We start from the raw sequence: 14,934 nt of genomic DNA, 5'->3' as shown, positions 1-14,934 counted from the left end.
TTTATAATTCACGACTTATTTTTGGAGATTATCTGGATCATGAATTTAAACTCGCGAAGATTTGATTATAAATCAACCATAAACACTCATCGCTAACCTATTACGATGATTAATTCAATCTTGATGGTGCACAATCATTTATTACTGGAAGTTGAGCATTTAAATATCATGGTATTTACTAGATGCAATTTACTGATCGTAATTGTCACGGCAATACTGCGAAATATTTTCATGTCACTTTCTTAATACGAAACAAATCACTTGAAGTCACACGAGATGATCCTGTATTTATCTCTTGCAACAGTGTTACACACACAATTTTGCTTTACAATAGTAATGGTGAAGCCTTTGCAGAAATTTAGGAATTATCTTCCAGCCAAAGTGCCAAACGAATGTTATAGGCAAAAGTTGGCGATAATTTTCTACGATCCCTAACAACTAAATGGACGAATACATTTTTGCAAGGAAAATGCACGTCAAACTAATGAATGTTTATTTAAAAAAAACAAATATAAATTGAAATGTACGTTTATTTTGTAACTTATGACCTATTTGAAAACTACTTTAAAGCACTTTATATTTAACAATAAATTAAAACAAAGCAAAACAGGAATGATATCTGACAGGAAAAGTAAGAAAAACTTTTTAGTATTTTTTGACATCTTTAATTGGCTTTAATGACGATTCAACTTACCGCTGACATACTTTTAACGAATTTGTCAGAAAGTTCTGGTGTTTTATTGATCCAAACATGTGCTATTTTGTTTTTTAAATCTTTCAATGACCACCGAGGAAGATTTCTAAGGTAATTTTTTATTTTGTGGAAAAATGACACAATGATATTTAAATCAAGGCGGTTTGCTGGCCAAGACATAACGTTATTGTACAGAATTACCGAATCATTATTTCAAAAGTTGTGGTGTGTGACAAGAAGCATATTTTTTTTAATAAAAATAAACCTTTGAGATATAATTTTTCAGTCGGAGATGATAACAAACGTCTTTACAAAATATATTTGATGGTGTTTACAAATTGCTCAAGACCCTTTGCAAACATGTATGCTCAATACCATTTGTTCCTTGACAAATTTAACCGTACTTTTGAAAGTCTTTTTTACAAGATCTCATTTTTATTTTAAATTACTCGTTTTCGAGAATTTCATAATCTCCAACGCATACATCAATTTATTAAATAAATAATAAATATGACGCTTTTCCAGTCATTGCATGTCTCCTGCCACCAACTTTTGACCGACAGAGTTCTTTCTTATTTTTGAAAAGAAGTGAGTGATGTTTTTTTTTGTCTAGTTAAAATCATTATTTTGGAAAGTAACATTTTCGTATTCATTTGTTTCTACCAAATTCTGATTTTTTATCCATCTGAAACAACATTCTCAAGAACATTTGGAATATGTTTCTGCAATCCTTAATAGCAGTGACTTCTCTTAAAGTGCTTCTGCGACAACTTTGACATATTTGTATCACAACTCGTGTATTTCCAGGACTTTTTTTTTAAATAATTACCTTGCTCTCCATGTACTTGAATAATTTGTGCTACTGAAGAATTGGCCATATTCAATTTTTTGCCAGCTTGGGGCAGAGAATTTTGTCTTGAATGAGTATTCCAAATGAATTATTTTGTCTTTGTCGGAATTTGCACTCTTTTTATTATTTTAATAATTAAAACTTTTAAGTTTAAAAATGTTTTGGCATTCCATCAAATTGAAGGTTAAATGATGTTAAACACAAAAACTTTACAGTCAAAGTCCATTTTGGTGTTAAATTTTTTAGCGTCCATCCATTTAGTTGCCATGCTTAAGTGGGAAAATTTTGTAACAATTCTATTAAATTTATTGACGATTTGTTGAAACCCCGTTCCTTTGGGGACCACACAAGTGCATCTTTTCTCTTCAGAAGTTGCGCTCCAAATAGTCTGTTTCTTGTTGATCACTTTTACATCACCCGATGGGCCTGTAATAATCATTGAGCGAGCTTCAGGCGAAACTTCGTCTTCAACTTCTTCATTTTCTTCAATTATGTCTTGTGGTATTGGTTTTTTCAACTTTTTGAAGGTTTTGAGAAATCCTTCAAATATAGTAGAGCCCAAGATTTAATTTTTCTTTTGACTTGAGTTGTATTGTGTTGTTTTTTTTTGTGATTATAACTTCTTTAACACCAAAAATTTCATGTTACTTTCTTAACATATCAATTAATTAAAGTTTATTCAACAGTTGCAAGTATCTAAATAAATTGCGCGCTATGTTTTATAGGTAAAAATGAATAAAATCAAGTTTTTTGCCATTCTTTATTTATCTGTTGTAACAGTACAACACTGACACACGATTTCTCGTTACAATTTATGTTTTTTTGTAATGCGACTGGTAATAGTGAAGCCTCTGCAGAAGTTTATTCAAGAGTCCCGCAGTTTCCATATTTTTGCCACCAATTTTCGGAACCTGGCTATGTATGGAAACACTTTCCTTACTTGCACGTTCTTTCAGAGTTTTCACTTGTTGCTTCAAAGCCAGCACCTCTTTGTACAATGTCATTACCATCACGATTTCTTCTTCTTTACTGTTAAGTTCATTGTCCAACTTTTCGAGTTGTTAGAGACATTCAGGTGTTGCTTTGCCTTCTTCATTTCTTTTTACCAACTCATCATAAGTCCTGTGAAAATCATCAGTGATTTTGTATTTGATCAAAAATCACTCACCTTGTCATATTCTCAAACTCGTCGTGTAATTTACCCAAAACTTCCTTAAGTTTCCTCTCCTTGTTGTGCAAAGGCATGAAATCGGTTTGGAGAGGTGCTTCACCAGAACCAATTTGTTCCGATTTTCTTTCTTTCATTTTAATGACTGAAGCACTAGTGTTCTGTTGAAAAAACAAATTAGAACTAGGCTAACTAGTTGATTTCCCGTACTTTGGGTTTTGTAGCAATTCCATTAAATTTATTGACGATTTGTTGAAACCCCGTTCCTTTGGGGACCACACAAGTGCATCTTTTCTCTTCAGAAGTTGCGCTCCAAATAGTCTGTTTCTTATTGATCACTTTTACATCACCCGATGGGCCTGTAATAATCATTGAGCGAGTTTCAGGCGAAACTTCGTCTTCAACTTCTTCATTTTCTTCAATTATGTCTTGTGGTATTGGTTTTTGCAACTTTTTGAAGGTTTTGAGAAATCCTTCACATATAGTAGAGCCCAAGATTTATTTTCCCTTTTGACTTGAGTTGTATTGTGTTGTTTTTTTTATGATTATAACTTCTTTAACACCAAAAATTTCATGTCACTTTCTTAACATATCAATTAATTAAAGTTTATTCAACAGTTGCAAGTATCTAAATAAATTGCGCGCTATGTTTTATAGGTAAAAATTAATAAAACCAAGTTTTTTGCCATTCTTTATTTATCTGTTGTAAGAGTACAACACTGACACACGATTTCTCGTTACAAATTTATGTTTTTTTGTAATGCGACTGGTAATAGTGAAGCCTCTGCAGAAGTTTATTCAAGAGTCCCGCAGTTTCCATATTTTTGCCACCAATTTTCGGAACCTGGCTATGTATGGAAACACTTTCCTTACTTGCACGTTCTTTCAGAGTTTTCACTTGTTGCTTCAAAGCCAGCACCTCTTTGTACAACGTCATGACCATCACGATTTCTTCTTCTTTACTGTTAAGTTCATTGTCCAACTTTTCGAGTTGTTGGAGACATTCAGGTGTTGCTTTACCTTCTTCATTCCTTTTCACCAACTCATCATAAGTCCTGTGAAAATCATCAGTGATTTTGTATTTAATCAAAAATCACTCACCTTGTCATATTCTCAAACTCGTCGTGTAATTTACCCAAAACTTCCTTAAATTTCCTCTCCTTGTTGTGCAAAGGCATGAAATCGGTTTGGAGAGGTGCTTCACCAGAACCAATTTGTTCCGATTTTCTTTCTTTCATTTTAATAACTGACGCACTAGTGTTCTGTTGAAAAAACAAGTTAGAACTAGACTAACTAGTTGATTTCCCATACTTTGGGTTTTGTAGAAATTCCATTAAATTTGTTGACGATTTGTTGAAACCCCGTTCCTTTGGGGACCACACAAGTGCATCTTTTCTCTTCAGAAGTAGCGCTCCAAATAGTCTGTTTCTTATTGATTACTTTTACATCACCCGATGGGCCTGTAATAATCATTGAGCGAGTTTCAGGCGAAACTTCGTCTTCAACTTCTTCATTTTCTTCAATTATGTCTTGTGGTATAGTTTTTGCAATCTCTTGAAGGTGTTGGTAGTTGACCGTACTTCGAGAAAGGGGACACTGTGATCTGAAACCACCCAAATTAATATTTTTTCTGGCAAATTATATTAATTACGGAAACGCTTTAGTTGTCACAGTCGAACCCAAAATCGATAAAGGATTATCTTCCCATTTTCCCGCAGCCAAACCAATGTTATAGGCAAGAGTTGGTGATAATTTCCCGACTGGTTGTTTAGTTTTCACCATACTCATCACTTGTTGAATATTAATCCCAATATTGTGGCTAGGACTTGTCGAAGTGGAAAGACAAAACGGTATAGTTTTAATATTGAACGAGTGCATGTAGTACTTTGCTGCTTGCTTCATTCTTGAAGAAATGGTAGGCAAGGTGTAGTTTTTATAAATGCTTACCACACCCTTGTTCTGATCAACTTGGTTATCATTTTCACCAATATTTAAGGGCGGAACCACCTCAACATCTGGCTCAACTTTAGGTTTCTTCTTATTAATGTCACTATCACTTGACTTGGTTTGTTTAACAGCATTATTGTGATATATTTCAACCAAATCCGGATTTCTCGCACTATGTTTGACAATGCTGGGAACCAGTGACTTTCTAGGTGCTTCAAAAACTTTCGGTTTAGTTGCCACTTTTCGTGCCCGCTTATTTATAGCAGGTGCCACTTTAAGGATTTGACTTTCGCTGCTTTTGGTGTGCCGTTTATCGGGAAGACTGGTCGTTGCTTTCCTCATTTTTTTGAAGTTCCGTGAAGAACTAATTGACGCAACTTTTGCTTTGCTCTTTATTTTCCCTCTTGGTTTGAGTTGAATTGATTGTTTCGATTTAGTGTTGATTGTAACCTCGTCAACGCCGAAAACTTGTTCCAATTTACTGCAGCTTTGGACTTCGGAAATTTTTGCTTTCGGGAGCAAATCAGGAACTTGCATTGATTTGGTAATTCCAGTTAAGATGTTGTTGATTGTTCCCAAAGCAGCACCGGTTCTGTCGGTGCTGATTGCGTTGGAGTTCTGTCTGATCATTTTTGTTGCTTTGGCTTTAACAGAAAGCTTCTTTTTTGAATCTAAAGAGAGTGGAAATTTGGCCTCGGATTGACTGCTGTAGTACTGTTTGATGCGCTCAAGCTGGCTCTTCAACTGGTTGCATTTATTTTCAGCCGACGAAACCATTGTCTCATATTCTGCAAAATTGTTAGTAAACAGTTACTCAATTTGTTCCCGTTACCCAAAAGTTGGTTGATATTTTTATTGCCGTCTTGAATCAACTCGGGACAATTTGCTTCCATCACTTTATTACCTGCATGGTTCCAAATTTTTGAAAATAATATAACTGGGTTATTAACGAACCTTTTAGCGGTGTGCCAACTTCCACATTTATGGCATAACACTCTCCACTCATTTTTTAACTTTAATGTGCCACAATTTGATGAAGGAAGAACATAGTTCAAAAAAATACAAAAAAATCCTGCTTGACATAAATCAGTGTCAGTTATTTCAAAGGTTTCTTAATATTTTGTAAATGCAAAAATGAATTGTTTTCAATTTCACCACTGGCATATTTACAGCGGTTCGAATGCATAATTAAATTGTTGCATCAACAAGCAATCTTTTTGTCCAAATGGAATTGAAACGAGTGTTTTGAAGTCGGTGACAAATGTTTATGCAGATCAGTTTGGAGTCCAATAAGCTTTTGCCTCCTACACGTTGCCATCCATTAGCAATAAATTGCATCATCAGTAATAAATGTCTCTGTGAACGTACTTTTTGCACTCACTTCGTTGTTTAATTAATAAACAAGTCGTACAATTTAGAGAGGAGCAGTTTTTTCACTTCCAAAAATTTGCTCACATTTAAAAGTCCTGAGAAGAGATTTATGTTGAGATCACGTCTGGAACATTTAACCTACATTTGGATTTGCTCTATTGATGTATTCCGAGATGAACTTTAAGATTTGACATTATTCGTATCATTGCATTGGAAGGTTACGTCAAAATAAATTGTACTTAATCAAAAAATGCTATCTAACACGAAGGAAAATGAAAATAATGTCTTGGTACAAGGAAGGTCGAAATTTAATTTTAAGCGAAATTTTATGCTTGAATAAAATGTGCACTTGTTGAAAAGCGCATCTCCCATAAAACCTCAGCGGCGTTTAAAACAGCTTTTATTTCTGCGAAATCGCACAAAAATGAATTTTACAACCAACAAATAATTAAATTAGGCAGAGTATTTTTATGGTAAGTACTTAAAGTTGATAAAGTTGCCATCGTTTTATTCTTCCACGTATCCAGGCAGTAGGTATGATATCAAGACCAGCTATTTTTCAGCGGTAAGTAAACGTTCTGAAGGCATAAGGAGATGCCATATAAAAGTTATTGGCCACGTTATAAACTCGTATAGTATACATTTTTATTTCATGGTGGACATTTAGTGGCAGTAAAGTGTAATATTTAGTTTATGGTATTTGTTGGGACTGTCCGAGCATCACAGTCAATAATTCAACCCTATATAACATTGAGAATTATATAAGTACATGACTCACGCATCTGCATGCATTCCTTGCAATTTTTCTACTTGTAAACGTTATCATTCGCAGTTTTTTAAAATGTGTTCATGTGAACGGAGCATTGGATGGATGCACGTATTTCTGCAATAAGGCAAAACAAAAAGTTGATATAACTTTACAGTTTTAAAGCAACAAAAATTTTAAAAAATAAATTGAAAAACTTTAAATTTTTGGAACAAAACAAAAAAATTCAGTTCATTTCACACCTCTTCGTTCGGTGATTCGAATGGTTTTAGAAACCAATTAGTTACTCGTACATTTAAAAACACAAACGAAAAATTTCGAAAAAAATCCTGAAGTCGATACATTTCTTCAAAGTTGCTAATTTAATAATTATTTTCTATTAACCTAATACTTTTTTTCTTAATGGGAGACGTTAAATTACGAATGCGCAGTAGTTAATAAAAAATAATAAATTAAGAGGGTAAGCCCGGGAGAGTTGGCTGTAGGGAAGATACCATGCTTTTAATTTTGAGGCAATTCGATAGGTGGTGTAACAGTTCGTTTATTCAAATATTTTGTGACGTTTTCGGTTATAGTTCATATATTTGCTGTTGCAAATCAGAACAAAGGTTTTTATTTTTGGACTCTACGTTATTAAGAGCTGTTTAAATGTTATAACCACTACATACGAAATATTCTAAATACCTGACTTTTTTTATAAAACTGGGATAGATGCCAATTAACATTTGGAATTAGGAATTTATTTAAATATATTTTTCGGTCTTTTCCGGCTCTTAAACCGACATCATCAGGAAGAAAGTGATCCGGCAAGAAGAGCTAAACTTTATTAACTTCATCAGAACATAACGTAAAATAAAAGAAAAATAAATGCTGAAAAAAACAAAGGTACAAAAGTACCTAATCTTTTCCTCATAACTAGGAGAACGTTTCCATGAAAAATTTGCAAAATACTGTAAAAAGATAGAAATTTGTAATATTGTGTTGTTATTAAAAAATATAATAAAACGTTTTTTTACTTCAAATTTAATTAATTTGATTTAAATTAATTTTAATTAGCTTAAAACACACAAATCAGTTTAAAAGCCGACAAACTTAAGTCAGAAAACACAAAACAGCAAATAAGGTTGAAAAACATTTCCTCCAAGCGTTTCAGCACTTTTTTCAATTTGATCAAAAATCAGTGTTGATTTTTCTCCAAATTAAAGTAACGAAGTCAATGTTCTGGAATTTTCAAAAACGTGTTAGGTCATTTTTCAGTTCCAAATTCCCGTATAATGAAACAATTCTGTCTAAAACCCGAAACATTGTTAAACCGTTTTTATCATTTCCAACACGGCTTTGACTCAAAAACTTTTGCCAAATTGCGACATAGATCTGTTAAAAAATCATCAAAATTGCATATCGTTAAATTTTTTAATTTTTATTTATTTATTTTTATTATTAGGTATATTATTTTATAGTTATTAGCAATTTTTTGTATTATAGGTATAATTTTGGTCTTTTTTAGATGCCCATCAATAACTATAAACGGAAAAGTATAGAAACTTGTGGTTTTATATGGACGCAAGAACAGTTGAAAAGTGCATTCAGTGCTGTTGCCTGTTCATGGTTCATGGTGTCGCCGTAAAACGAATTCATCAACAAGAAAGCAATTTTATTAACTTTACCAGTACACAACACAACATGAAACTTAAAACAGTAGAACCAAAACTAACGAAAAATAAGAAAAAAAATGCAAAAAGAATTTGATTCTGAGATGCATGGTGATGAATATTATTGATTTAGTCTCAGGGAATATGAAACAGTTAAAAGGAAAAGGAAAGAAAAACGCAAGAAAGGAAATTATTAAGTTGTGGCCATCTTTTCCAAATACTCCGAGAGAAATGATCAATGAATTGTTTTTATAAATACAGAGTGTATCAGAAATACGTGTGTTAATTTTACCACGTAGTAACTAATAAAACTCCTCAAATAAATCAACTTTTCTATATAACATTTTGCAAAATTTTTATTTATAATTTAAATTGTTTTCCTCCTTTATTTTGTGCAAACGAGCCGGTCAGTGTTTGTTTAATAGTTAGTTAAATTGTTTAAATTGTTCGTTTCTATCACAACGAAAATAGTTCTACTCTTTTATTTTTGTATCCATAGGCGGGTACACGTTTCAGTATGTTATCTTTTAAGTAAACTTGCAAATTTTTTTATTGAAAAATTACACATAGAAAAGTTGTTTTATTTGTTGAGTTCTGTTACCTATCTATTTAAATAAAGACACGTATTTCTGATACACTTTATATATCACACTGAGGTTTTTATTTTACTGAACTACTGAACATTACATGAGACATAATTTTACTAATAATCTTATTTTTAATTTAAAAAATTCTAATCAATGCATTATTAGAGTTCTTAGATCGTCTGTATTATATGGTGAAGATTTAATTTTACTGAACATTACATAACACGCATAATACTATTAATTGTATATTCTATGTTAATTTTTTTAAAATCCATGTCAATGCATTGCAAACAGTTTCATAGAAACGGCAATGTTGAGCAAAATAACATCTTCACTGTATATATTTTTTTCATTTGTTAAAGTTTATTGAGTTTTTTTTAATTTGAAATATGCTATGTCCAATATGACGGACACTTGTATTTTTAATTTATAGTTTTTAGTTAGTGGATTCGCAAGGGCCATGATTTTTTTGTAATGTCTTTTGGCACCAAATTTTTGTTGGTGGTTTTATCTGAATATACAGCGTGATATATTATATATTAAATAGACCGACAAGCTTCTACCCATAGTAGTATCAAATGAGTGACTACAAGCTGGGGAAAAAAAGTAAAAACCTTTTTAGAATCACCACTTTATGTTGGAAATCAAGCGTACGCCACTGGTATGCTCCAAAGTAGTATTCGGAAATAAAATTAACTAGACGCCCTCTGGTGATGACTTTTGAACTATGTCGAAAACAGTAAAGAAATTTTTGTAATGCCACATTTAACTGACATTTAATGAATTGTTCAACAATTTTGCGTGTATAGTGTTAATTACTTACAATAGAAAGAATTACTTTAAAAGTACGTGGTGGTAAATACTAGCGTTGACTTTGGTTCTGTAGTTTTTCATGGTATAATGTGTTTATTGTTGGAACTTGAAAGTGGATAAAAAGTGAAAAATAATTAAATTTTGTTTACAAAGTGTTATCAAACAGTTGTCTAATTAAAGATTATAAGTAATGGATCACAGCGAACACAAAGTTTGGCTCAAGAAACCAATAAATTAGTGAAGTGTTATGAATTTTAGATTAGAATTTTCCACTGAAAAAATCATGAAATGCTGCGGTAAATCTACAAAACTACAATAAAGATTAACAACTGCTGATACATTTAAACGTAAATTATGCCAAAAGGTAGGTTTTTCAATGTCTTTGTAATAATTTTCCAGTAAAGAAAGTGAACCAAATAGTCATTCGTTATTCGTGTTTTCCTCGTCATCTCTCATTTGTCAACATAAGTTTCTTGCTTCAAAGATGCAATAATCATTCCGCATAGGCAATGTAATAATTGTGAAGCCCCAAAATTCGTACAACGCTCAAAATATCCGAATAAACATTTTCCCGCCATTTATGGTTACTGTTTTCGACCTAGCTCAGTGGCGCCCCTAACGGTAATTTTATTTCCGAATTAGAACAGTTAGTAGAAAGCATGATATTCATTTGATGACAATGTACTTGACCAATGTAACAATAATTACTGTGTATTACCGATATTCATGATGAAAACGAACACATTTTGTTCTACTACAGCTCATGAGCGCCGTAAGTGGCACGGATTAAGGGGATTTCTACCCCTATGAAATAAAAGCGTAAATGTGCTGCAGATTGTTTCTACTTATCCTCGGAAAGTTGTGATGAAATTGTGTCGGTCTATTTAAGAATCACCCTTTATTGCGAAACTCGCAATATCTGGCACTCTCATGACACTCACTTCGTTCATGCCATTTCGTGACCTCCATTTAATTTTTCTTTAATAAAAATTGTAAAAGTATCACAGTTTTACAAAACACCGGGCTTACTTTATTGGAAACAAAATACCTTTTATTTGAGGTATAACAAGAGAGGTTATTCCATTTAAAATATTAAAGTGGTGGTTTTGTATTACAAAGAGGGTAAAACACAAAAGGTGTTTTAATTTTTTTTTTATTTTCTGAAATACCAATCCAAAGTCTCCCGTTTTAAAAAAAATCATTTATACAGGGTCGCTAAAAAGTATGGATACCTTCAGTTAAATATTTTCAGAACGGTTTAAAAGAAAACCTTGAAATTTGGGAAACGGTTAAAAGTGTTTAAATTCTATCATCTGAGAGCTTTTTCAAATTTTTATCTTCATTTATTTTGAAAATACAAGGCTAACTTAATTTTTTTAAATGGCACGTAGGGTCAACTTTAAAATCATTTTTAAAAGAGAATTTTTTTCTGAATTCAGTGACGTAACATAATACCCACCCTTTACTTTTATTAAATGGCAAAAAATTAAAAATGCAAAAATTTTTTGGAATAGCAAAACTAAGTTAGCTTTGAAAATACTGATATTAGCGATATCCGTCACTTGTATATTAGCCAAAAATTAAACTTGGGTGCAATAATTATAATTTAATAATAGTACATTTAAGTAAAACTGAGCGAAAAAAATTCTCATGTTGGTTTATCATGGAGACAGAAAGCCAAAAAGTGGAAATCAGTTTGAACATCTTTTGTAGCATCAAAATCAAGTATTCCGTGTTTAAAATTCCTTAATTAAAACGTGTTCTTTTTCAGTTAAAAGTGTTATTTTACCAATCATTTATAACTTTTACTTAATTTTTGGTTAATGAGCTAGCGATAGGTAAAGACAACATTTTCAAGACTAACAAAATTTTACATTTTTCGAAATTTTTAAAATGTTTTTTAAGTGTCAATTAAATTAAGGTATGCATGTGTTATGCCATAGAACTCAAAAAAAATGCTCTTCTCAATAATATTAAAAATATTAAATTTGACCCTTGTTACTATTTAAAAAAATCAAGTTAGCCTTGTATCCGAAGAACAAATTGAGATAGAAATTTAATAAACATCTGAAACAATACAATTTTTATACAGCGTGCTCAAAAACTGGCGCACCAACTTAATGGTGTGTGGTAGAGAAGTGGTTACGTATAATGGTAAAAATAGTAAAAAAATTCTTTGTATTAAAGTTATTGATAAATAACTAATTTTAGGTAAATGATATGTGGCAACGTTGTCTAACAGTCTGATCTCAATAGAATTTGAGCAACAATAAAAATAAATTATTTTTGTAACGGTTTCCTAGGAAATAATTCCCAGTGTTGGCACATCTACACATTGTGATTTTTTGGATGAATTTTAATTTTTTTAAATTTAAAAAACTGCTAAAATCTAATAGTAAATTTTAAAATAATTATTCATCGTTTTGTTACGGAACGATTACCTGGTATGAAACATAAAAATATAAAAAAATAATGAAAACTAAAGAAATTAACACAATAAGTTTGTAGCTCCAGATTTTTTAAAATATAACTTTAGGAATTTTTTCAACATTTTTCCCGTAATCTGCACTTGCTTCTCAATAACGTACCACTGAGTTAGTGCGCCAGTTTTTGAGCATTCTGTATACTCTTAGGCATACACCAAATTTTAATAAGTTTTGATAATATTTAACTGTATCCATACTTTTTAGCGACTTTGTATAATGTGTATATCATGTATATTACTAATTTGAATGATAATAATCATAAAGCAGGAGTAAAAATTTTCTATTTTCTGTAACTGTCGAATAAAATAAGATTTTCATGCGTACGTTACTCGCAACTAAAAAATACCTGTATACGAGTAATAGTATATTATTTATTGTCATTATTATTGTTAGTGCAATAGTTTTGTGACTCTGGATCGACCTTCCTGTAAATAGCACACTCTGACGGTCGATACTACTACGGGACAGACCACACACGCGCCTCGTATCCTAGCAACGATATGCGACCCACTTTGTTATTGGCTACTAACTACCGTCCAATCAAACCTCAGCCACTTCATTCATTCATTGATTGTCATTGCTCAGCTGTTTTTAATTTGATGGCACAGTAAAGAGGGGTCTGACTTGATAATCACTTCAAACAGCTATTGTGTGATGCCAGCTTTATTTGTTTATATCTACTTCTTTATGTTCATTGTTTTTTGTTTTGTTACGTTTAATTAAATTGTTAAAAAGTTTAATAAAGTGAGAAGAATCTTATTCACTATTAAACACTAAGTTATTGTGAAATTGTCCTGACAAAACATTTTTCTCGTTTTATTTATCTTGAGAATTTCTCTACACGAGTACACGAAATACAAAAGAAAAATTTTAATTGAGTGTCAAACGTCATGGTCAAACCAACATTTGTATTATTTTGTGCACAATAACTCTTTAACTGTTTCACTCATCAATAGAATTTCTTCATAATGTAACAAAGAAACTTTCAGCAAACTAATTCTTACTCAGCAAAAATTACAGATAAAAATTAAACTATAAAGCAATTGTTCCAAAATTGTATTGGATTTTTTACTGTTAGTAAAAGCCGTTTACACGACAGGCATTATTTGCGTTTAGTTTGGATACCATACAGGGTGATTCAAATATTTTTATACAAAATAGCGTGTATAAGAGCTGAAAAGATCAGTATAGTATTGTTTGCCTGGTATGTGTACGCACTGTGTATACATTCCTGGCTTACAGTTAAGAGATAGACAAAAAAGAATAAGAAAAACCAAATATTATCTCAACCATAACTTGAAACATATCCGTCTATTTCAGTTCAAATATTTATTTAAAAATTATTTGTACGTCCGGTGTTTTATACGTTTCCGGAAAGATGAGTCGTTTAAAAAGTTCCATTTTAGCATTAATCATATTTTATAGTAGGACTTCGGAGAAAATGCGGTTTTCTTTATTCCAATTTGTAACATGTGCCGCATGATTGTGAAACTTGTATTTGAAAATGACTGATAATAAGCTCTTAAGTAATTTACAATAAACCTGAGTCATGTGCGTGGGCGTCAATAATGTGACTAATTATGAATTTAACATTTTTCTAATTAACCGTAGGTATGAGATTTTTTTATAAATTTATTGTATTCACTTAAATATGAATAAATAAGCCGCCAACCGATGTTGTGAGATATTGCTTATAATTATTTATAGGCTATAAATTAAAATGAAGACGATTTACAGTTAATTTTATCTAACGTAAATTGCATTTATAGCTTGTTTCATTAGCTTGGAATTGCTAAAAATATTGGTTGATATAAGCTTCAACAAGTAGAAAAAAGTACAGGCCATAAAATTCCGCCCAACTCTATTTAAATAGATTCAAGTTATGACAGTTTTCTCTTCTAAACACTAAAAAATTGACTACATGTCTACACTATCTAATTAATATTTAAATCTTGGATGCTGTCTATAGTTTGGAAAAATATTATTATAATTACAACTTAGCATAAATGCGTATTCCTTATTTTTCAAAAGTTTAAATAATAATGAGAAAAATCTTGTGTCTTATTTTTTAGGCCAAAAGTATAAAACCAAACGTTTGGTTCCTAAACTCTATCTTACGAAAAAACTAATTACATCAAGTACTTTAAAAAATGTGACCATTTTCCAGAGAATGTATTTTTTTCGAAAATTAGTTTTCGAATTATTAAAAAAATAATTTAGGTGGCATCCCACTACAGCGATTTTTTTTGTAAAAGATTACGCTCTTAAATGACTTCTCGTTTAATATATAATTTATTAATAAATGTTTAAAGTTGTGTTCCGAGCTCATTATGAAATGATTTTTTGAAATTAGTCTAAGTGGTAGTAGGTACTTATGGATATTTTTAATTGCAAAAATTTGACTAATAAAATTACTCGAAACTTCTGTAATTACAACCATTTCGGACAACTTCAAAAAATCAAAATCTTAATAATGAGCTCGAAACGCAATTTCAATACTAATTTATAAAAAACACTGGGTTAAATAAATTTAAAAATAATTTTCAAAGTCGTCTAAACCTGCCCCACTTTACCCTACATTATGATGTTTTAAATTATAA

At 31.3% G+C, this 14,934-nt stretch overlaps 2 protein-coding genes across 3 annotated transcripts; both read right to left on the bottom strand.

Moving 5' to 3' along the window:
- Positions 1-2,460: 2,460 nt before the first annotated feature.
- Positions 2,461-3,154, bottom strand: LOC103313207 (uncharacterized). The gene is made up of 3 exons (XM_015978423.2): positions 2,923-3,154; positions 2,713-2,873; positions 2,461-2,666 (listed from the first exon to the last, which is right to left on the bottom strand). Exons 1-3 carry the CDS (start codon positions 3,082-3,084, stop codon positions 2,606-2,608), a joined length of 384 nt encoding a protein of 127 aa, XP_015833909.2. The 5' UTR covers positions 3,085-3,154; the 3' UTR covers positions 2,461-2,605.
- A 242-nt stretch (positions 3,155-3,396) lies between these two features.
- LOC103313194 (uncharacterized) lies at positions 3,397-5,772 on the bottom strand. Of its 2 annotated transcripts, none has more exons than XM_064358581.1 (6): positions 5,614-5,772; positions 5,492-5,563; positions 4,370-5,447; positions 4,024-4,315; positions 3,814-3,974; positions 3,397-3,767 (listed from the first exon to the last, which is right to left on the bottom strand). In XM_064358581.1, the coding sequence occupies exons 1-6, from the start codon at positions 5,663-5,665 to the stop codon at positions 3,458-3,460; spliced, it is 1,965 nt and encodes a 654-aa protein (XP_064214651.1). In that variant the 5' UTR covers positions 5,666-5,772; the 3' UTR covers positions 3,397-3,457. The 2 variants fall into 2 exon arrangements, with proteins under 2 accessions (XP_064214651.1, XP_064214650.1); XM_064358580.1 differs by having other exon boundaries at positions 4,364-5,447; positions 5,614-5,770.
- Positions 5,773-14,934: the final 9,162 nt, after the last annotated feature.

This window comes from Tribolium castaneum, chromosome 1 (genome assembly GCF_031307605.1).
Source record: "Tribolium castaneum strain GA2 chromosome 1, icTriCast1.1, whole genome shotgun sequence".
NCBI classification, from domain to species: Eukaryota; Metazoa; Arthropoda; class Insecta; order Coleoptera; family Tenebrionidae; genus Tribolium; species Tribolium castaneum.
This window is presented reverse-complemented; position numbering and strand designations above follow the sequence as displayed.

Bases quoted from the DNA above. Each gene is read 5' to 3' on its own strand.
- LOC103313207 (XM_015978423.2), bottom strand. From the start codon at position 3,084: ATGATTATTACAGGCCCATCGGGTGATGTAAAAGTGATCAATAAGAAA. The intron at 2,874-2,922 runs GTACGGGAAATC...TTTTTTCAACAG, and splicing joins GAATTGCTACAAAACCCAAA to AACACTAGTGCTTCAGTCAT. The intron at 2,667-2,712 runs GTGAGTGATTTT...TGATTTTCACAG, and splicing joins GAGTTTGAGAATATGACAAG to GACTTATGATGAGTTGGTAA.
- LOC103313194 (XM_064358580.1), bottom strand. From the start codon at position 5,665: ATGAGTGGAGAGTGTTATGCCATAAATGTGGAAGTTGGCACACCGCTA. The intron at 4,316-4,363 runs GTAATTAATATA...GGGTGGTTTCAG, and splicing joins GTGACAACTAAAGCGTTTCC to ATCACAGTGTCCCCTTTCTC. The intron at 3,768-3,813 runs GTGAGTGATTTT...TGATTTTCACAG, and splicing joins GAGTTTGAGAATATGACAAG to GACTTATGATGAGTTGGTGA.